Source organism: Dendrobates tinctorius, unplaced genomic scaffold (assembly GCF_039654945.1).
Source record: "Dendrobates tinctorius isolate UK_male_01 unplaced genomic scaffold, ASM3965494v1 ptg000064l, whole genome shotgun sequence".
NCBI lineage: Eukaryota > Metazoa > Chordata > Amphibia > Anura > Dendrobatidae > Dendrobates > Dendrobates tinctorius.
In genome coordinates this window covers 8,372,394-8,396,396 of record NW_027361732.1, presented here as the reverse complement: position 1 = coordinate 8,396,396, position 24,003 = coordinate 8,372,394, and the positions used below count along the sequence as shown (strand labels likewise).

The window sequence follows — 24,003 nt, the reverse complement described above, 5'->3', positions numbered from 1 at the left end:
GCCCTGCCTCCTGGCAGGCCGCTCCTCCACCCGCGGCCGAAGCGCCCCCCGAGGCAGGCCGCGCGGCTCGTCCACCGCCGCTGCGGCCCCCCGAAGATCCTGGTCCAACCGGAAGTCGGGCGCGCGCCGGCCCCGCCCCCTTCCGGCCGCGGGGCGAAGGTCCGGACGCCGCCGCAGGGCCTCGCCGCCTGGACGGGGAAGGCTGCGTCGCTGGATGGTCCCGGGAGGGGCTCCGGTGGCGACGCGAGGCCCGGGGAGCGGTGTCGGGGGACAGCCGCTCTGGAGGCCGCGCCTGCCGGGGCCTCCAGTCTCTCACCGCGGCCTGCCCCGGCGCCTGAAGCAGGCCGGCCACCTGCGCCTCCAGCCAGCCAGGAGGCTGCCCTGCCGCCCGCAGCGTGTCCAAGGCCTGTTCCACGCCCGCCATCCAGGTACGTTACGCGGGACTGCTTAGAAGCTGTGACAACTGGAAGAGAGGGCGGGCACCCCCCAAACCCTGCATTAAATACCCCCTAGCTCCCCCTCCCCTTTAACCCTTCCCTCACTAACCTCCAACCCCCGTCATGTTGGCCTCCGCCCACGCCTCCTCTAGGGGGTTGGGAGGCTCACTCAGGCCATTTCTTTTCTTTCTGCTGGATTCAAAACTGCAGCTTTTCCGCAGTTAAAAATCCGCAGCATGTGCACAGAAAATTGTAAATCCCATAGGATAACATGCTACTGTACACTGTCTGCAGAACTGCTGCAGTTCTGCTGCGGCCAAAACCGCAGTGGAGCCGCAGCAAAAACCGCAGCGTGTGCACATAGCCTAAGAGGGGTTCTGCCTATGTTTGCTCTCAGCTCACAGTTTGAGAACATGTGGAAGGTGAGTTTTTAGAGCTATTCACTTGGTGTTGGTGCTATGTGGCAGCCATTGTTGCAGTGATGCTGTGCTTGTGGAATGGTGTGCCCTTGATTCATAGAAACTCAGACTCTCAGCATGGGTGCTGTGGGGCACCAGGTCACTCTTCCTGCTGGTGCACTGTCGAAGTGAAGGTGGTTGACGCACGACACTGCACTGTTAAGACTAGGGCTTCCTACAGTCTAGTCAGAATGTCAAACTAAGAACCTCGTATTCAGTTTTATAAATTGTTTCCTAGCTCCATTAGATCAATGTATGATTTTTGTATGGTCCATGTTTTTTTCTACAGTTCTGCTATATTATGCTGCACTCAGATTAAATAGAAAAAAATCTGCTGACACATTCCCTTTAACCTATGCTGAAACTAGTAGTAGACAAAGGCCATAGGAAGCAAACGGTGCAAAATTTCTAAAAAAAAAGCCTCATTAAAAAAAATATTTTTAGATATTAACACATGCATTTAGGTAAAAATATTATAAACAATTGGCCTCAAAGATGGACAACCCGCTTTGTTGATGAGGATTGTAAAGGGATCAGATGATAGCAAGGAAAGACCAAGATAACCACAAACGGCTCCATTTTCTGAACCCACTTATTGCTAAGGGTAGTCGTCATGGGATTTTTTCCTAAAACTGTTCTATGAGGCTTAAAGGGCACATGTCAGCAGGTTCTTAGACCCCAAAGTAACATCCTCACATTAATGTAGCTGTAATGATGATTACTTCCATACCTTTATATTTAAGTCTGTGTCTCCACTGTCTCGTAATTCATTGAATTCTTATGCAAATGAGCTTGCCGGGGGTTGGCCTGCACTTACAGCTTTCCAGCTACAACCGCCTTGTTCTCCTCCCCACGATGGCTACTGTCAGTGATTGACAGGTCTCTCTTCTCTGTGACCTGCTCTCTCGAGATAGTCTCTGTGACCTGTTCCCACATCTGAGATCTTGCACCGACACAATCATTAGCAGGTGTGGCGCTTACACAGATGGATAGTCTTGCTCTTGCAATTATATTAGGGCGTTACTGCTCATGCACCGCCTGAGGAATGATGGTGTCTGCACATGATGTCTTCCTGGAGGATCAGGTCATAGAGAAGAGTTACCTGTTACTCACTTACAGAGGACGGTACCGGGAGGAGAAGGAGGACAGATAGGCTGGGTGTTATCAGTGTGAGACCTGTAGATCAGATGAGCAGACTGTCAGTTGTTACATGTCTCACACTGATAATATCCCTTTCATTTAAAATGAAGCAGATTCTCATGTAGATGAGTGTCTGGCTCATAGCCTGGTACAGATCAATTACAATGGGTACGGAAAGTATTCAGATCCCTTTAAATTTTTCACTCTTTGTTTTATTGCTACCATTTGGTAAATTCTAAAAAGTTCATTTTTTATATCATTTACGTACACTTTGCACCCCATCTTGACTGAAAAAACAAATGTAGAAATTTTTGCAAATTTATTAAAAAAGAAAAACTGAAATATCACATGGTCATAAGTATTCAGACCCTTTGTTCAGTATTGAGTAGAAGCACCCTTTTGAGCTAGTACAGCCATGAGTTTTCTTGGGAATGATGCCATTCTTCCTTGCAGATCCTCTCCAGTTCCATCAGGTTGGATGGTGAACGTTGGTGGACAGCCATTTTCAGGTCTCTCCAGAGATGATGCTCAATCGGGTTTAGGTCAGGGCTCTGGCTGGGCCAGTCAACAATGGTCACAGAGTTGTTCTGAAGCCATTGCTTTATTTTTGATGTGAGCTTTGGGTCATTGTCTTGTTGGAAGGTGAATCTTCGGCCAAGTCTGAGGTCCAGAGCACTCTGGAAGAGGATTTCATCCAGGATATCTCTGTAGTTGGCCGCATTCATGTTTACTTCAATTGCAGCTAGTAGTCCTGTCTCTGCAGCTGAGAAACACCCCCATAGCATGATGCTGCCACCACCATGTTTCACTGTTGGGATTGTATTGGGCAGGTGATGAGCAGTGCCTGGTTTTCTCCACACATACTGCTTAGAATTATCACCAAAATGTTCTATCTTCTTCTCTTCAGACCAGAGAATCTTATTTCTCATAGTCTGGGAGTCATTTCTTCTTCTTATTTATTATTATTTTTTTTTAGCAAACTATGCGGGCTTCCAAAGGTCTGGCACTGAGGAGAGGCTTCCGTCGGGCCACTCTGCCATAAAGGCCCGACTGGTGGAGGGCTGCAGTGATTTTTGACTTTGTAGAACTCTCTCCCATCTCCCTACTGCATCTGTGGAGCTCAGCCACAGTGATCTTGGGGTTCTTCTTTACCTCTGTCACGAAGATTGCATAGTTTGGCTGGATAGACAGGTCTAGGAAGACTTCTGATGGTCCCAAACTTTTTCCATTTATGGATAATGGAGGCCACTGTGCTCTTCGGAACCTTGAATACTGCAGAAATTCTTTTGTAACCTTGGCCAGATCTGTGCCCTGCCACAATTTTGTCTTTGAGCTCCTTGGCCAGTCCCTTTGACCTCATGATTCTCATTTGGTCTGACATGCACTGTGATCTGTGAGGTCTTATATAGACAGGTGTGTGCCTTTACAAATCAAGTCCTGTCAGTTTAATTAAACACAGTTGGACTCCAATGAAGGAGTAGAACCATCTCAAGGAGGATCACTAGGAAATGGACAGCTTGTGATTTCGCAATGGGTCTGAATACTTATAACCATGTGATATTTCAGTTTTTTTGTTAATAATTTTGCAAAAATGTCTACATTTCTGTATTTTTCAGTCAAGATTGGGTGCAGAGTGAACATTAATGAGAAAAAAAATAACTTTTTTTTCATTTATCAAATGGCTGCAATGAAACAAAGAGTGAAAAATTTGAATTGGTCTGAATATTTTCTGTATCCACTGTATATATAAGAAAATGTGGATTTCTCTGAAATAAGACATCAGATTGCAGATAACAAGATATCATGTTATTCAACTTTCTATGACCTACAGGCCCATGTAGACTGCTTAGGAGGAATGATCCTACTGACAGATTCCCTTTAAGGCAAGGGCAGACATACCATTGGAGAAACCTAAGCAAACGCACAGGGCCCAAGAGGTAAGGGGGTCTACATCTATATCCAAGGCAGATGGAATTGTGCATTAAGATGAGTTACTGGACTGCAAAGGCCTTAACACTGTTATTGCACAGAGGCCCTCTTCTGCCTGTGCCTGACCGCTTTTAAGATGTCTCATGTGAAGAGACATCTACTATAGTTTTTGATTATTTTTGCACATCACAATCAGAATTCCTGTCTAAACTACAATAGGATGAATCCTGTACAGGATATATTTACTGTGATAGTGATGAGATATAACAATGACTAGCAAAACTTTTGCAGGCATACGTATGTTTTATTTGTCTTTTGGATCATTAATGTGGTATTTTTTATTCTTTTGCAGCTTGTTCTTTTTCTGAGTTTTAGTGGCAGGGTTTTTGTCAGAATTAGGACAAGGCTTCTTCCTAGCAGCCACACTTTCTTGTATTTCCATGGTGTTGAATAGACTTGATGTATTCACATTTTTGTTGGTGAGTGCAATAATGAGGTTAAAAATCTTCTGCAGCTGGTAAATGTAGCCTTGTATCAACTCCTCTCCATCTTTAGACATGGTTGAGTTTCTCACTAGGCTGCGGATTTTGTTTAAAAGGCGGAAAATTTCAAGTTTTTTAGAAGAACAGTAGATCTCCGTCTCATCAGTGCTCGGCAACATGCTGGATGTTCTTGCAGGGTTTTTCAGCTGCAGATAAACATATATTACTATTAAATATACTGGTTATAGTGCCTTGTTTTATAATCCACCACAATAAGTTTAGGATCTTAGTTTGGGCTTGAATATGTTCTATTAAACTGGGTGAATAAACCAGAATCACTTTTGAATTTCATTGCACAAAGTATTGTACTGAAAGCAATGAGTCCACCCTGACAACAGGATTTATAATAAATGTTATGTATGAAGGCATGGACTTATGCCATTATATGAATCAGATATACGAGTCCATAGAGAACCAGTACACATGTATTCCACCAAACAGCATTGCCTACCGTATCACAGAGATATATTCTTCATGGAGGCACCATATGTCAATACATGAAGTGCCTACTAGTGATGAGCGAATGAACGTGCTCAGATAAATTGTTATCTGAGCATGCTCGTTAGCTAACAGAGTGCCTTCGACGTGCTCGAAATATATGTTCAAGTCCCTGCAACTGCATGTCTCATGGCTTTTCAACACCTGCAACACATGCAGAGATTGCCTGATAGGCTGGAGCGCAAAGAGAGAAACTCGCACCTCAATACTCAACACTGAGTGAGGAAACACTTAGCTAACCTAAATGAATTCAAGTCTCCAGGTCCAGATGAATTACACCCCAGAGTACTGAAGGAGATAGCAGAAGAAATTTTTGAACCCCTCTCCATAATCTTTGAAAATTCTTGGAGAACAGGAGAAGTGCCAGAAGACTGGAGAAGAGCAAATGTTGTTCCTATCTTCAAAAAGGGGAAGAAGGTGGACCCAGGCAACTATAGGCCGGTGAGTCTGACTTCTATACCAGGAAAGATCTTTGAACAAATTATTAAACAACATGTATGTCAATACCTGGATAAGAATGAAGTGATTAAACAGAGTCAGCATGGGTTTGTAACTGATAAGTCATGTCAGACTAACTTAATTTCCTTCTATGACGGTATCACTGATTGGGTGGATCAAGGAAATGCTGTAGATATAGTATATCTTGACTTCAGCAAAGCATTTGACAAAGTCTCTCATACAATCCTTATTGAAAAAATGACTAAGTATGGAATGGACAAGGCAACTGTTAGGTGGATTCATAGCTGGCTTAGTGATCGGTCCCAAAGAGTGGTCGTAAATGGCTGCACATCCAGTTGGAAGAATGTCTCAAGTGGGGTACCACAGGGCTCTGTCCTGGGCCCTGTATTGTTCAACATCTTTATCAACGATTTAGATGAAGGAATTGAGGGTAAACTGATTAAATTTGCTGATGACACAAAGCTAGGAGGGATAGCTAATACTAGAGAGGAGAGAGAGAGGATTCAAAAAGATTTAAATAAACTGGAGAAGTGGGCAGCAACTAACAGAATGGTTTTTAACAGGGAGAAATGCAAAGTACTACATCTGGGCAATAAAAATGAAAAAAGCATATATAGAATGGGAGGAATAGGGCTAAGTGACAGCACATGTGAAAAAGACTTGGGTATACTAATAGATCACAGACTGAATATGAGTCAACAGTGTGATGCAGCAGCAAAAAAGGCAAATGCAATTCTAGGATGTATTAACAGAAGCATACAGTCTAGATCACGTGAAGTCATTATTTCCCTCTACTCCTCTTTGGTCAGACCTCATCTGGAATATTGTGTCCAGTTTTGGGCACCACATTTTAAAAAAGACATCAACAAACTGGAGCAAGTTCAGAAAAGAGCGACCAGAATGGTGACCGGTCTGCAAACCCTGTCTTATGAGGAAAGGTTGCAGGATTTGGGAATGTTTAGTTTGCAAAAGAGAAGACTGAGAGGAGACTTAATAGCTGTCTACAAATATCTAAAGGGCTGTCACATTGTAGAAGGATCAACTTTATTCTCATTTGCACAAGGAAAGACTAGAAGCAATGGGATGAAACTGAATGGGAAGAGACACAGACTAGATATTAGAAAAAACTTTTTGACAGTTAGAGTGATCAATGAGTGGAACAGGCTGCCACGAGAAGTGGTGAGTTCTCCTTCAATGGAAGTCTTCAAACAGAGGCTGGACAGACATCTGACTGGGATGATTTAGCGAATCCTGCTTTGAGCAGGGGGTTGGACCAGATGGCCCAGGAGGTCCCTTCCAACTCTACGATTCTATGATTCTATGATTCTATGATTCACTGCCGCCAGCACTTGGGACTGGAGTGTTCAGCTGCATAGAAATACATGCAGCCGCACACTCGGGTCTCGAGTGCCGGCGGCAGTGTTAGGTATTGAGGCGAGAGACTCGTGCGACGCATTGCAGTTGCAAGTGTGACCCCGGCCAAACAGGTAATCTCTGCATGTGTTGCGACTGTCGAAGAGCCGCGGGACATGCAGCTACAAGGAATCGAAAATATTTTTCGAGCACCCTGAAGACAGTCGGTCAGCACCAGAGCATGGTCATAACACCTTATCCGAGCACGTTCGGTCTTCACCAGAGCATGGCCATAACACCTTATCTGAACACGCTCGCTTATCACTAATGCCTACAGCTCTGTTCTCACATTAAGATTAATGCTTTTAATTTGTTTCTGGACCTCACAGATATATCATTAAACATCTATATTTGTATCTAATGCCTCTTACTGAGGGAAAGAAGAGGCATTAAAGGTGTTGACCACCCAAGAAAATGCATTTTGAAAACATCTTAGAATGGTCAGAATGAAAAATACTCACATTACTGTTATCCGTCCCTTAGAAATGACTTTTCAGGTTCCTTGGCAGAATTTACTTTATAATGCAGGGAAAGTACTCAGACAGCAGCAAGTCACTGTCAGTGATGATTCACTGCTATTTGCAGTCATTGGCTGCAGCGGTCACATGTTTTTTTGACTCATCTGAAATTTTTTTTTTTTTCAAATAATAATTTTACCTGACGGGAATACTCCTTTAAGGCCTCTTTCACACTTCAGTTTTTTGCATCAGTTATAATCCGCCAAAAAGGCGGACAAGCGGATCCGTTCTCAACTGATGTGAACGGATGGCACAGGATCCGTTTTCAGACGGATCCTGAAAATGAAGAAATTTAAAGGAATCGCTGGCCGGAGAGAGAGAGAGAGAGAGAGAGAGAGAGAGAGAGATTTTGTATTTTTTTTGGTCCGGCACCCAGAAAGAAATTCGGGTTAAATCAGTGTTTGCAGGATCCGCCAGAGAAAAAAACGTTACAAGCTCCGTTTTGAAATTTTTGAGGATGGTGACGGACAGCAACTTTTGGCGGATCCTCACAAAAAACGGATGCAACGGACAGCAAGCTGTCACAATCCGCCATTAATGCAAGTCAATGGGAAAAAACGGATCCTCAAAAAAAATTTGAGGATCCGTTTTTTTTTCAAAACCTGGCGGATTGTGACTGATTGTAAAAAACGGAAGTGTGAAAGAGGCCTAAGCAAAAAGTTTCCACTTTTTAATTATAGCAAGTGGAATATAAAATACATATATTTCAGTTTTTCTAAGCTAGTATTAATTATCAGCACATTTAATAACTGTACAAATGTCTACACTAATATTATTAATAATAGTCCATATTTTATCAGGACCAGGTCATATGAAAAAAAAAACATTAGGACTGGCTTACCAAAAGTTTTGACCCAACATTGAAAGTAACTTTCTCTTTGTCTTTTGTGAATGAGAGATGAATCTGATCCTGTTTTACCACTTTAACTTCAGTGTTGGAGTTAAGCAGACATGTGATTGGTTGGAAAGGAGGAGCGTGCACGTGCTGGCTGAAATCCCACCACGTCCAGTGTTTCTTCTGGGCCCCATTCTCATCAAAATAGGCGCCACCCCATGGATTTAATACAGTCCTTTGGTAGATATATCAAACGTGAATCAATATTAGAGACAGAAGATTTTTGCAATCAGATTTCAAGTCATGAAATATTCTGATGATGCAAGGGCAATCATGTTTCACTTTGGTAGTAAATGTATAGCATAGTACAACTAATTAGCAAAGCCACTGAAGAAGACTCAGGTCTTCAAAAATTCATTTATAACAACAAGCAAAAAGGCAGCAACACTTACCTGCCCAGGTCTAGAACAAATGCACTGCAGGGTGCAGCCAGCCCATAAAGCAAGATGTTAGCAACACAGGTGCAAAATACCAGATTAACAGCCACTCTCCTCTCACAACTAATCCATTAAAACTAAACAACACTATAAAATAGAAATATTTCAACAGCTTGTAGAGCTTAACGGGAACCTGTCGCAGGATTTAGCCCTAAAAACTAAAGGCATGACTATAATGGTGCTTTGATGCTGATTAATATGATGCCTGATGTGAAGAGATCCGCTCAGTGGCGGATGAATTGTGAAGTTTTCATAAGATGACATCTTGTGTGCTTTGGGGCAAGACATAGGTACAGGGTCTTCTTTGTTAACCGCCCCACCCACGAGCCTCCTCTGCTTCTTGTGCAGTTCTCTGATTGTTCAGTGACCTGCCTTCTTTTTAAAAGTCCGCTCCACCATGATTGTGTGGGCGACGCGTGCGCAGTGTGAGTCTGCGACCTGTGTGCAGGACTTCAATAAAATGGCGCCAGATGCGACTCATGCGCAGATCAAGATTTTAGCTCAGTGAAAAATTCACTGAACCGAAATCTCAATCTGCCTCCGGTGCCATTTTATTGAAGTCCCGCACACAGGACGCAGACTCACACTGCGCACGCATCGCCCACACAATGATGGCGTCGGTGCAGAATTGTAAAAAGAGGGCAGGTCACCGAATAATCTGTGACCTGTACAAGAAGTAGAGAAGGCTGGTGGAAGGGGCGGAGAACCTGGAGAAGACCATGTCCCCTCGTCCCGTCCAAAAGCACACAGAAGACTTTGAAAAGTTCACTTGTTGAGTATTCATCAGCCGCTTTACATCAGGTATTATATTAATCAGCATCATAGCGCCATTATGGCCATGCCTTTTGTATATAGGGCTAAGTCCTACTGACTGGTTCTCTTTAAAGGAATTAAAATGGGTGTCCATTTGAGACAATTGAAGTGAGCACAAGAACCCGCTATCAGTTTCCCTACAGCGCCACCACAGGAGAAAAAAAGCATTACATACTGCTTCTGCAAGCTGTCCTTTTCTTTATACCTGCTTTTGCTGGCTAGTAGATTTAGGTTCAAGGACAGAGAATGCCGGGTTTACGGCCGGGGTAACACTGGCGAGGAATACGGCCGAGTGAGAGGCGTTAAAAGCACGCATTAGACACGGACCAATGATTCTCTATGGGGTCCCTCGCACCAGCCGTATATTTCTCATCCGTATTCTACGGTCCGTGCCAATTGCAGCATGCTGCGATTGTCAGCGTACTACGACCGTAGTACGCCAATGCAAGTCTATGGGTGCACAAAAAATACGGATTACACACGGACCAGACATGTGACTTGCGAGAAATACGCACCAGGTGTCTTTTAGTAAAGCCGGCAATTCAGTGCGCTATGCAGTAAACTCACACTGACAGTTTTAATAAAGAAACGAAAGAATAGATATAGACACATAGAATACATATATATATATATATATATATATATATATATATATATATATACACTCACTGGCCACTTTATTAGGTACACCATGCTAGTAACGGGTTGGACCCCCTTTTGCCTTCAGAACTGCCTCAATTCTTCGTGGCAGAGATTCAACAAGGTGCTGGAAGCATTCCTCAGAGATTTTGGACCATATTGACATGATGGCATCACAGAGTTGGCGCAGATTTGTCGGCTGCACATCCCTGATGCGAATCTCCCGTTCCACCACATCCCAAAGATGCTCTATTGGATTGAGATCTGGTGACTGAGGAGGCCATTTGAGTACAGTGAACTCATTGTCATGTTCAAGAAACCAATCTGAGATGATTCGAGCTTTATGACATGGCGCATTATCCTGCTGAAAGTAGCCATCAGATGTTGGGTACATTGTGGTCATAAAGGGATGGACATGGTCAGCAACAATACTCAGGTAGGCTGTGGCGTTGCAACGATGCTCAATTGGTACCAAGGGGCCCAAAGAGTGCCCAGAAAAAATTCCCCACACCATGACACCACCACCACCAGCCTGAACCGTTGATACAAGGCAGGATGGATCCATGCTTTCATGTTGTTTACGCCAAATTCTGACCCTACCATCCGAATGTCGCAGCAGAAATCGAGACTCATCAGACCAGGCAACGTTTTTCCAATCTTCTACTGTCCAATTTCGATGAGCTTGTGCAAATTGTAGCCTCAGTTTCCTGTTCTTAGCTGAGAGGAGTGGTACCCAGTGTGGTCTTCTGCTGCTGTAGCCCATCTGCCTCAAAGTTCGACGCACTGTGCATTCAGAGATGCTCTTCTGCCTACCTTGGTTGTAACGGGTGGCAATTTGAGTCACTGTTGCCTTTCTATCAGCTCGAACCAGTATGCCCATTCTCCTCTGACCTCTGGCATCAACAAGGCATTTCCGGCCACAGAACTGCCGCTCACTGGATTTTTTTTCTTTTTCGGACCATTCTCTGTAAACCCTAGAGATGGTTGTGCGTGAAAATCCCAGTAGATCAGCAGTTTCTGAAATACTCAGACCAGCCCTTCTGGCACCAACAATCATGCCACGTTCAAAGGCACTCAAATCACCTTTCTTCCCCATACTGATGCTCGGTTTGAACTGCAGGAGATTGTCTTGACCATGTCTACATGCCTAAATGCACTGAGTTGCCGCCATGTGATTGGCTGATTAGAAATTAAGTCTTAACACACAGTTGGACAGGTGTACCTAATAAAGTGGCCAGTGAGTGTATATATATACAGTGGGGCAAAAAAGTATTTAGTCAGTCAGCAATAGTGCAAGTTCCACCACTTAAAAAGATGAGAGGCGTCTGTAATTTACATCATAGGTAGACCTCAACTATGGGAGACAAACTGAGAAAAAAAAATCCAGAAAATCACATTGTCTGTTTTTTTTTCATTTTATTTGCATATTATGGTGGAAAATAAGTATTTGGTCAGAAACAAAATTTCATCTCAATACTTTGTGATATATCCTTTGTTCGCAATGACAGAGGTCAAACGTTTTCTGTAAGTCTTCACAAGGTTGCCACACACTGTTGTTGGTATGTTGGCCCATTCCTCCATGCAGATCTCCTCTAGAGCAGTGATGTTTTTGGCTTTTCGCTTGGCAACACGGACTTTCAACTCCCTCCAAAGGTTTTCTATAGGGTTGAGATCTGGAGACTGGCTAGGCCACTCCAGGACCTTGAAATGCTTCTTACGAAGCCACTCCTTCGTTGCCCTGGCGGTGTGCTTTGGATCATTGTCATGTTGAAAGACCCAGCCACGTTTCATCTTCAATGCCCTTGCTGATGGAAGGAGGTTTGCACTCAAAATCTCACGATACATGGCCCCATTCATTCTTTCATGTACCCGGATCAGTTGTCCTGGCCCCTTTGCAGAGAAACAGCCCCAAAGCATGATGTTTCCACCACCATGCTTTACAGTAGGTATGGTGTTTGATGGATGCATCTCAGTATTCTTTTTCCTCCAAATACGACAAGTTGTGTTTCTACCAAACAGTTCCAGTTTGGTTTCATCAGACCATAGGACATTCTCCCAAAACTCCTCTGGATCATCCAAATGCTCTCTAGCAAACTTCAGACGGGCCCGGACATGTACAGGCTTAAGCAGTGGGACACGTCTGGCACTGCAGGATCTGAGTCCATGGTGGCGTAGTGTGTTACTTATGGTAGGCCTTGTTACATTGGTCCCAGCTCTCTGCAGTTCATTCACTAGGGTCCCCCCGCGTGGTTCTGGGATTTTTGCTCACCGTTCTTGTGATCATTCTGACCCCACGGGGTGGGATTTTGCGTGGAGCACCAGATCGAGGGAGATTATCAGTGGTCTTGTATGTCTTCCATTTTCTAATTATTGCTCCCACAGTTGATTTCTTTACTCCAAGCTGGTTGGCTATTGCAGATTCAGTCTTCCCAGCCTGGTGCAGGGCTACAATTTTGTTTCTGGTGTCCTTTGACAGCTCTTTGGTCTTCACCATAGTGGAGTTTGGAGTCAGACTGTTTGAGGGTGTGCTCAGGTGTCTTTTTATACTGATAACAAGTTTAAACAGGTGCCATTACTACAGGTAATGAGTGGAGGAAAGAGGAGACTCTTAAAGAAGAAGTTAGAGGTCTGTGAGAGCCAGAAATCTTGATTGCTTGTTTCTGACCAAATACTTATTTTCCACCATAATATGCAAATAAAATGAAAAAAAAACGGACAATGTGATTTTCTGGATTTTTTTTTCTCAGTTTGTCTCCCATAGTTGAGGTCTACCTATGATGTAAATTACAGACGCCTCTCATCTTTTTAAGTGGTGGAACTTGCACTATTGCTGACTGACTAAATACTTTTTTGCCCCACTGTATGTATATATATATATATATATATATATATATATATATATATATATGCATTCTATGTGTCTATATCTAATCTTTGGTTTCTGTTAGAAACCCTATCATAGGGCTCCATTAGATGTCCATTTTGCAAGCCTGCGAGAAAATCTCGCTATACGGATGCCATACGGATTACATACGGATGCTTACATGCGCAAAATACGCGACCACACCTTGATTACGGATGACATACGGAGCACTGTTTAGGGGCCATTCATCCGTATTACGCATGTAAAATACTGACCGTATTTTGCGTCGGTTAGTGTGACCCCGGCCTACTAAAGGTAGAAGTTCTACTTAACTGGAACAGCATGATAATGATCCAGAAAAAGTGTTAATCCATTGTAGTCACTACAGGGCACACAATATATAAAAAAATCTGCAATTGGTTATGTTAAGAGAAAAAAAACACTGCAGAATAGTCCCAACACCTGACATAAATTCAAAGACAGGATGTATGCATAGAATATATTGTTTGCTACCAAAGCCTTGGTCCTTCACGAGGCTGTTTTGCACCCAGGAAAAAACAAGTCCAAGCATCAATACATTGCGGTGCAATGATGAATCCCACTCATTTGTAGTAGTAATGTGTTAATAAGGAGCACACACAAGTATCATTAGTATGCCTTGACCAAACAGTGACAGAAGGCTTCTATTAAATGGAAGAAAAAGAGATAGCTTTCATGTTATCATCAATGCAAGGGAAACTGTGCTATCTAGTTGGGGTCAAGCTGAGATAAATATATATTGCAGTTCCTGTTCTTGGCAGCATTTAGTTAATGATTTCTACTAGGAAAACTATTAAAAAGGAACTCGGGGACTAGAAACACCATACTGTTAGCCTTTATATAAATAAATATAGGAAAGCAATTTAGCAATGTAATTGGCTTCACTTGAAAGATTCAATTACTTTTAAATTGCTCATCCAATGGAAAAATCTGAGCAAAAATTGTCTTTGTTAACACACTGAAAACCCTCCTCTCATTTCTACTTTCGCTTACTGATGGGTCCTAATTGTTTTACAAGCATGATAAAGCCAAGAATTGGTGAGCTGACTGATATGTATAGCTTCCCAATGTCGCCAAGCTCATCCACAGCATTATGATGATGGATCAGAAGAAGATGCTTATTGGGAATTCATTAGCTAAAGCAAACAATAGTGAAAACCATTTTAAAGAGTGCGGAGCGCTGGGATTATCAGAAAATGTTTCCTATCATTTTGCAAGTTGATTGTTGTAATTGCTGAAATTGAGAAACTGCTTCAATTAGCAATAAAAACTTTCAGGATCTTGCACATGGGAACCATCACAAACTGATAATGATCAGGGGTGGTAAACAGGTATTCGATCTGTGCAGTTACAGACTATTTTATACCAAGTAATAAAAAAAATAAAGGTTTTATGAGTCATACACAATGTGATACGATGCACCATTAGCGCAGAATAATTGTATGTATTATGAAAGTCTATAGTCTGTGAATGGCATTTAGGCAATGGACTGTCATAATATGTCTATAGATGATGATGGGCCTATAGAGCATCAGAAATTCTGCCTGCCATCCTCTCAAAGACAATCAGGAAAATCTCAATGTCACCACCAGAGTCATTTTCTGCAAAGCTTCCTTTCCTTTCGCCTCACACGGATGCCTTAACTTTGGCTGGCGGAAGGTGCCGTCTCCCTGACCTGGACAGTTTCTGCCAAGAGAGCCATGTGCTGCTCATGCAACTGCTGGATCAAGAGTTTGTTGTCTTCTTGTTGGGTCTGTTTCAGCTACCATTGTTGCATCAGGAGTTTGCTGGTATCTTGTTGGACCTGCTGCTGCATTTTGGCCTGGTCTAGTTGCTTAACAAGCTCCTCCATGCCATCAGACTGTGTTTGCAATGTTGTAGCTGCCTTTACACAGGACTTTCGGCCTCTAAATTGTAAACTCCTATACTCTTTGCGACTTCTGCCCGCATAAAAAACATCAAATGTAGGGATTCACTTTCAGCAGTAGGCACCCTCTTGGCACAGACACAGGTCTTGGAGCAAAACAAGGTAGGGTTTATTGTGTTTCTTTACACTCCAAATGAAAATGCTTTCTCCAGCATAATAAAATAACAATATAACCACTTTTCTACAGCCCATAACATATAATAAGCCACACAGTCGTGTTGTCAGGGTTGGCACAGTATATTAACATTGTTTTACTTACACCACAGCATGGGCAATAGTTGTCACAGGAACAGTCTGTAAATCAACACTAGCTTCTATTCAGCACCACTGTCACAGAGAAGTGTTCACTTCCCCGACAGCCCACATTTGCAGTATGGCAAAATGTGGTAGTGTAATGCAAATATCATGCCATGATATCATGCCATGTGAATTGTGTTGTGGTGTTTGCCTGTATAGTGTGAATAGTGTTATGAGTAGATAGTTGACTATAGGGCAAGTGTGGAGAAACTGGGTCAGTGGGGCTCTCGTCCGCTGGCCTGGCTGCCTTTAGAAAGACTGCATAGACCAGGGCTCATACGACTGAACGCCCGCTCTATCTCCCCGTGGGCAACATACTACACAGACAACGTGGGGTTAGGGTAAAACAGTGTGGCAATACTTTATTGAACCACAACACCCAATAGCAAACAGAACAATCCCAGCAATTACCCCCAACATGGTGCACATTACAGGGCCTAACCCTTCTGCTGACTCACCTGGATAACAGTAAATGTTACGTCAGAGCTCCCAGGGTCGATATTCCACCTGTGATATACACACAGAGAAGAGATATTGACAAGCGTAGGGAGATGATCGAGAACAATCCATAGAGTCCGTACAAGGTCCAAAGACAGTTGACACGACGTCAGAGCTCCCAGGGTCGCTATTTCACCTGTGATATACACACAGAGAAGAGAAAACAACAAGCGTAGGGAGATGACAGTCCATACTGTCCATACAAGGTCCAAAGCCAGTTGACACGAGAGTCACCACCTGGCTTATCCGACCATCTTCATGGAACCAGGCGACCAGCGGGTCCCAAAACCTTGCTTTCTCCAAACATATCCATTCTTCACAAATGGTCACTGGATCAGATCTAAGTCTTTCCAACCAGAGCCAATCACTCCTAGGTTGTTTCCCTTAGAATCATAGATCCGTGTCCTTCGTGATGGTGCCATGATGAATTGGCTGCAGTCCTCTCTCTCTCGTCCGTTGAGTGTTGTGCAGACTGGTAGCTCTCTGTGTGATGAGATGAGATCAGATGATATCTGGTCTCTCTGTCTCAGTGTCTTTTTATACCCCAGGCACGTAAGCTATTTTTAGAATTACCCAGTGTCCTTCAGTACACCTTCACATTCTTTTCCCTTTTTACAGTCAACAAACTGGTTATAGAATACAATACACAATTAGCATATCAGCTCACAATAAACACAGATAAACACACACTATGTACAGTCACTATTACAGACTTAATTAAGGTCCCGTTACATTTAGCGATGCACCAGTGATCCCGACAACGATACGACCCGGTCAGGATCGCTGGTGCATCGCTAAATGGTCGCTAGTGAGCTGCCAGACAGGCAGACCTCACCAGCGATGTAGCAGCGGTCGACGGTCGTTACTTACCTGTCAGATGGCAGCTCTGGTGACGACTTCCTCCCGCGTCTATGGAGTTGCTCGTCGTCGCCAGCAGGAAGCCGGCGATCAGAAAATGGACCATTCCGTTCTCGCGCAATCGGCGATATCCAGCGGGGGGGGGCTGGTCGGAGGTGAGTGTCACATGTAGCGAGATCGCTAGCGATATCGCTGTTGCGTCAAAAAATCGGTGACGCTTTAGCGATATCGCTAGCTATGAAGGGGCTTAACACAGTATGTTAAATAGTATATCAGCTTGCAAGACTGTCTTTTTGACCCACAAGACATAAACACTTAAATCCACAAGCCAATATACAGGGGGAGCCGGTCGGAGGCAAGTATCACATGCAGCGATATCGCTAGCAATATCGCTGTAACGTCACAAAATCGGTGACTTTACAGCGATATTGCTAGCGATATCACAGTGTGTAACGGGGGCTTAAGACTGAATGGGAGGGATAGCGAGATCCTGAAGATAAGTGACTAAGGCTGGTTTTACATTTGCGTCTGTTTGCGCAGCGTTTCATCCTCAGCAATCTGTATGCATCATGTTTGTCTGTCTTTAACATGGTATACGCAGGGGCATGCATTTGCATCGGTTCACATGTGTCAGCGTACGCATGCGTTGTTTTTCTGTGTACAGCGGGGTCCGGCGAACGCAACATGTTGGATTTTTGGAAGCGGCAAAAATCTGTCAAATATGCGCATGCGGATGAGTGCGTCAAATAAACGCATTACTGTCTATGGAAACGCATGCGTACGCAAGGACATGTATGGGAAATGAGACGCCCATTGGGTGTGGGTTGTGTCAAGGAAATTCTCCGAATGCATGCGCTGAAAAAACGCAAATGCATGCAAAAACCGCATGCAAACGAAGTGTTTTTTGCCATCATGCATAAGCTGATGCGGATAAATACGTTTATGCGTTTGTATGCGTTTTGACATGCATTTACGCATGCAGATGATACGCTGCACACACAAATGCTAATGTGAACCTAGCCTAAGAGAAACAGAGTGGCCTTCCAGAGACAGATCCCAGTAGAGGATGCCTAGCCACAAAACGTTGAGCTTGTAATGCTGAGAGGTAACGGGCCTAAGCAGGACAGAGTACTGTGGACTAGTGAGGGGTCCCCAGCAGACGTTTCAGGGTGCCAGTAGTGGAAGAAAGGAAGAAATAGAACGCAGAACCGCTTAGGGTACTTTCACACATCAGTTTTTTGCCATCAGTCACAATCCGGTGGCTAGCGGATCCGGCGAAAAAAACGCATCCGTCGCATAATTTTTTCCATCCGTTTCTTCCGTTTTTTAAAAGCCGTCAATTCAGTGCACTGTACAGTAAAATCACATTGACATGTTAGAAACGAAAGACTAGATATATGCACACAGAATACATATACATATATATATATATATATATATATATATATATATAGTGCCTTGCGAAAGTATTCGGCCCCCTGGAACTGTTCAACCTTTTCAAACATAAAGATACCAAATGTAATTTTTTTTGTGAAGAATCAACAACAAGTGGAACACAATTGTGAAGTGGAACGAACTTTATTGGTTATTTTAAATTTTTGTGGAAATTCAAAAACTGAAAAGTGGGGCGTGCAATATTATTCGGCCCCTTAAACTTAATACTGTATTGCGCCACCTTTTGCTGCGATTACAGCTGCAAGTCGCTTGGGGTATGTCTCTGTCAGTTTTGTACATGGAGAGACTGAAATTCTTGCCCATTCTTCCTTGGCAAACAGCTCGAGCTCAGTGAGGATTGATGGAGATCGTTTGTGAACAGCAGTTTTCAGCTCTTTCCACAGATTCTCGACTGGATTCAGGTCTGGACTTTGACTTGGCCATTCTAACACCTGGATATGTTTATATGTGAACCATTCCATTGTAGATTTTGCTTTATGTTTGGGATCATTGTCTTGTTGGAAGACAAATCTCCGTCCCAGTCTCAGGTCTTTTGCAGACTCCAACAGGTTTTCTTCAAGAATGGTCCTGTATTTGGCTCCATCCATCTTCCCATCAATTTTAACCATCTTCCCTGTCCCTGCTGAAGAAAAGCAGGCCCAAACCATGATGCTGCCACCACCATGTTTGACAGTGGGGATGGTGTGTTCAGGGTGATGTGCTGTGTTGCCTTTACGCCAAACATGTTGTTTGGCATTGTTGCCAAAAAGTTCGATTTTGGTTTCATCTGACCAGAGCACCTACTTCTACAAGTTTGGTGTGTCTCCCAGGTGGCTTGTTGCAAACTTTATATGACAGTTTTTATGGATATCTTTGAGAAATGGCTTTCTTCTTGCCACTCTTCCATAAAGGCCAGATTTGTGCAGTGTACGACTGATTGTTGTCCTATGGACAGACTGTCCCACCTCAGCTGTAGATCTCTGCAGTTCATCCAGAGTGATTATGGGTCTCTTGGCTGCATCTCTGATCAGTCTTCTCCTTGTTTGAGATTAAAGTTTAGAGGGACGGCAGGGTCTTGGTAGATTTGCAATGGTATGATACTCCTTCCATTTCAATATGATCGCTTGCACAGTGTTCCTTGGGATATTTAAAGTTTTGAAAATTATTTTGTACCCAAATCCGACTTTAAACTTCTCCACAACAGTATCACAGACCTGCCTGTTGTGTTCCTTGGTCTTCATGATGCTCTCTGTGCATCAAACAGAACCCTGAGACTATCACAGAGCAGGTGCATTTATATGGAGACTTGATTACATACAGGTGGATTATATTTATCATCATTAGTCATTTAGGACAACATTGAATCATTCAGAGATCCACAATGAACTTCTGGAGTGAGTTTGCTGCACTGAAAGTAAAGGGGCCAAATAATATTGCACGCCCCACTTTTCATTTTTTGAATTTCCACAAAAATTTAAAATAACCAATGAATTTCGTTCAACTTCACAATTGTGTCCCACTTGTTGATTCTTCACCAAAAGTTTACATTTGGTATCTTTATGTTTAAAGAATGATATGTGGGAAAAGGTTGAAAAGTTCCAGGGGGTCGAATTCTTTCGCAAGGTGCTGTACATATACATGTCATTGAGACACATACCGTATATACTCGTGTATAAGCCGATATTTTCAGCCCATTTTTTTGGGCTGAAAGTCCCCCTCTCGGCTTATACACGAGTCATATACCTGGGGGTCGGCGGGGGAGGGGGAGCAGGGGTGTCAGAGATCATACTTACCCCCTCCTGGCGCGGTCTCTGCAGCCCCCCGCTTCTCCACGGTCTCCCTTCCTGCCTTCAGAGGTCATGTGATACCGCTCATTAAACTCATGAATATGCGCATATTCATGAGTGTAATGAGCTTTACCACATGACCACTGAAGGCTGGAAGGGAAACCGTGGAGAAGCGAGGCTGCAGAGACCGCACCAGGAGGGGGTAAGCATAGAGATATTCACCTGTCCGGGGTCCATCGCTGCTCACCGCTGTCTGCTGCATCCTCTGTCTGTGACGTTTAGGGAGCAGGGGGCGCGATGATGTGGTTAGTGTGCGCTGTGCCCTCTGCTGGCTGAACAGTCACTGACACAGGAAGCAGGCAGACAGCAGACAGCATGGACCCCGGACAGGTGAAGATCTTGTTAGCGTGGCTGGTCTGGAGCCGGAATCTCCAGGAGTGGACTGTCTGGGTCATGGCACCGAGGGGCCCCAGGCGAGCGGCCAGGTGGAACTGACCCCTATACAGGGACCGTTAGGAGCAGGCCCAGGGGTTCGAGTACCACGGTAGCCGGTACCAAGAGGGGCGGCTCAGGATGGACTGGAGTAGGAGTGTGGGACTGAAGTGTAGATGACAGGACAGAGCTGGAACACGGGAGACAGGAGTGGAGTAAGACTGTAGACTGGGACATGGAGGAATGGCTGGAGCAGGAACACCGGAGGCAGGACTGGAGTAGGACGAAAGGACTGGAGCAGGATGGAACAGGAACACCGGAGGCAGGACTGGAGTAGGAGGGAAGGACTGGAGCAGGATGGAACAGGAACACCGGAGGCAGGACTGGAGTAGGACGGAAGGACTGGAGCAGGATGGAACAGGAACACCGGAGGCAGGACTGGAGTAGGACGGAAGGACTGGAGCAGGATGGACTAGGACCACCGGAGGCAGGACTGGAGTAGGACGGAAGGACTGGAGCCAGATGGAACAGGAACACCAGAGGCAGGACTGGAGTAGGACGGAAGGACTGGAGCCGGATGGAACAGGAACACCGGAGGCAGGACTGGAGTAGGACAGAAGGACTGGAGCAGGATGGAACAGGAACACCGGATTCAGGACTGGAGTAGGAGGGAAGGACTGGAGCAGGATGGAACAGGAACACCGGAGGCAGGACTGGAGTAGGACGGAAGGACTGGAGCAGGATGGACTAGGACCACCGGAGGCAGGACTGGAGTAGGACGGAAGGACTGGAGCCAGATGGAACAGGAACACCAGAGGCAGGACTGGAGTAGGACGGAAGGACTGGAGCCGGATGGAACAGGAACACCGGAGGCAGGACTGGAGTAGGACAGAAGGACTGGAGCAGGATGGAACAGGAACACCGGAGGCAGGACTGGAGTGGGACGGAGTACAGCAGGGGACACGGATAGCAGGACTGCGAGGCTGCTGCAGGGAGCACACGAGAACGGGACTGTGAGACTGCAGAGAGCACACAAAGAAGCGGGGTCCAGTGTGCTAGGAAACACAACGATCAGGCGCCTCCCTCAGGGGGAAGCGGCCTGATATGCCCCTGTCTGGTCTGCCATTGGTCAGGGGGTGCTTCCGGGTCAGGGCATAGCCGGAGCACAAGAAGCAGAAGGGAGGCGCGGCCGCGGCCTATGGTGCATGCGCATTGCATGCAGAGACTCCGTCGGACGCGCACCTGTCAGAGGTGACCGCCGTGGCTGTCAGGCAGCGAGGGGCTGCGGCGTGGGAGCGATGGCCGGGTGAGTGTCGGAACAGTGTGACAGATCTCAGGTGCCGGGTCCTGAGCAGGAGAGGTGAGTATGGCATTTTTTTTGCAGCAGCATTATGGGGGCATAATATATGGAGCATCTTATGGGGGCAGCATATGGGGGCATATTCTATGGAACAGCATATGGGGGCATAGTCTATGGAGCAGCTTATGGGGGCAGCATATGGAGGCATAGTCTATGGAGCAGCATATGGGGGCATATCCTATCAGGCAGCATATGGGGGCATATTCTATGGAGCAGCATATGGGGGCATATCCTATCAGGCAGCATATGGGGGCATGTGAACTGCATTGTATTTTATATGGTATGCATTGCTGAATTTCACCTCTCATGCTCCTGAATGCCCCATGTGAACTGTATTGTATTTTATATGGTATGCATTGCTGAATTTCACCTCTCATGCTCCTGAATGCCCCATGTGAACTGCATTGTATTTTATATGGTATGCATTGCTTACCCATCTTCTTGTATCCATAATTGTACTCCATTCTTGTTATCTTTGCCACACATCTAAGTGGTCTGTATAACCCCTTCCCCCTTTTATGACCTCTGCTTAACTCTGTGCATTTGGCCTGGGCAGTCACACCCCACTTTCACTCACACCTGATTGTCTTTAGCTGCACATATTTTCAGCACCAAGGGTCTGCTCCAGACGTAGTCGGCTCCATCTATTTCAAAATCCATATTTCAAAGTACAGATTTCTAAGTACAATATGCTGAATTAGACTAGAATTGGACTGGAATTGACTGTAGGGTAATGGACTATAACACCACAACAATGTTTCGCCTTCTTTTTACTATCACCCCCATACTACTCTATTTCTCCCTAACTCCTACAATCCCTCCACCCAGTAAGGAACTGGTCATTTCCCCCTCCATCCTTCCCAACCATCACAACTCTTTGTCAGAACTGTTCCTTCACATACAATCCTTTTTCTCCAGACACACACGGCCACATCATGTCCTATCCTGCTCCCACCTTCTAATACTCCTCACTGCTGGCGACGTATCTCCAAAACCTGGCCCTCTTCAACAAATCCCCACACTCATTTCTAACACCCTGCCACGGTCCTCTACACGTTTTTGTAACCATGATAACCTCATACCCATTCATCCTGCCCCCACTCCCCCAACCCCCTTACCTGGAGCCCTATGGAACGCACGCTCTGTCTGCAACAAGCTGTCATTTATCCATGACCTCTTATCACCAACAAACTCTCCTTCCTTTCCATCACTGAAACCTGGCTCACTCCCTCTGACACAGCCTCTTCAACTGCGCTTTCCTATGGCAGATTCCATCTCTCTCACACCCCTCGCCCCAGCAACAAACGTGGTGGAGGAGTTGGCTTGCTCCTGTCTGATACCTGCTCCTTTACCCCAATTCCTCTGCCACCCTCCGCTACTCTTCCCTCATTTGAGGTGCACTCCATCTGCATCTATTCCCCCTCCAACCTCCAACTGGCTGTCATCTACCGCCCCCCAGAACTAGCCATCTCCACCTTTCTCGACCACTTCACCACCTGGCTACTCCATTTCCTTTCTGCTGACATCCCCACCATCATCATGGGAAACTTCAACATCCCCATTGACACTTCCACCCCGGCTGCCTCTAAATTCTATCACTCACGGCTTCCCTTGGCCTCACTCAATGGTCCACTGCGGCCACTCACAAAGATGGTCACACGCTGGACCTTATCTTCACCCATCTCTGTTCCCTCACTAATCTCAATAACTCACCCCTCCCCCTGTCTGATCACAACCTACTGACATTCTCTTCCCTCTCCTCTCCTACTGCGCAACCTCCGCTCCATAAAGTCGCTCACCCTCGCAGGAATCTCAAACACCTCAATTTACAATCACTCTCTGAGTCCCTTCTCCCTCTTACAGACATAGATTCCCTTCTAGACACAGATGCTGCTGCCACTTTTTATAACAGGAAGAGTCCTGAGGAGAGAATTTGCATATTCCCAGTGCCTTCTGGGAAAAGTGAAGAGTCTTTGCGAGCTCAACGATCACTGGATTTTGGCCGTTGCAGCTGAAAAGAGGAAATCGGTAAACCAGGGGAAGAGTCCTGAGGAGAGAATTTGCATATTCCCAGTGCCTTCTGTGATAAGTGAAGAGTCTCCGCAACCTCAACGATTACTGGATTTTGGCCGTTGCAGCTGAAAAGAGGAAATTGGTAGACCAGGGGAAGAGTCCTGAGGAGAGAATTTGCGTATTCCCAGTGCCTTCTGGGATAAGTGAAGAGTCTCTGCGAGCTCAACGATCACTGGATTTTGGCCGTTGCAGCTGAAAAGAAGAAATCGGTAAACCGCGCGCCGAAATTTGGCTCGTTTTTCATCGCTTTAACAATA

General features: G+C 45.1%; 1 protein-coding gene across 7 annotated transcripts in view; it reads right to left on the bottom strand.

Moving 5' to 3' along the window:
* Positions 1 to 4,253: 4,253 nt before the first annotated feature.
* Positions 4,254 to 24,003, bottom strand: part of ERICH6B (glutamate rich 6B) — a 440,905-nt gene continuing 421,155 nt past the window's right edge. For 6 of the 7 annotated variants that reach the window (XM_073580272.1, XM_073580271.1, XM_073580276.1 and 3 more), the window contains 2 exons: positions 8,236 to 8,464; positions 4,254 to 4,652 (listed from right to left, as the gene is read on the bottom strand). In XM_073580272.1, coding sequence (XP_073436373.1) covers positions 4,269 to 4,652; positions 8,236 to 8,464 — 613 coding nt within the window. In that variant the 3' untranslated portion in view covers positions 4,254 to 4,268. The remainder of the gene's footprint in view (positions 4,653 to 8,235; positions 8,465 to 24,003) is intronic. The other variant, XM_073580277.1, reaches the window with a different exon arrangement.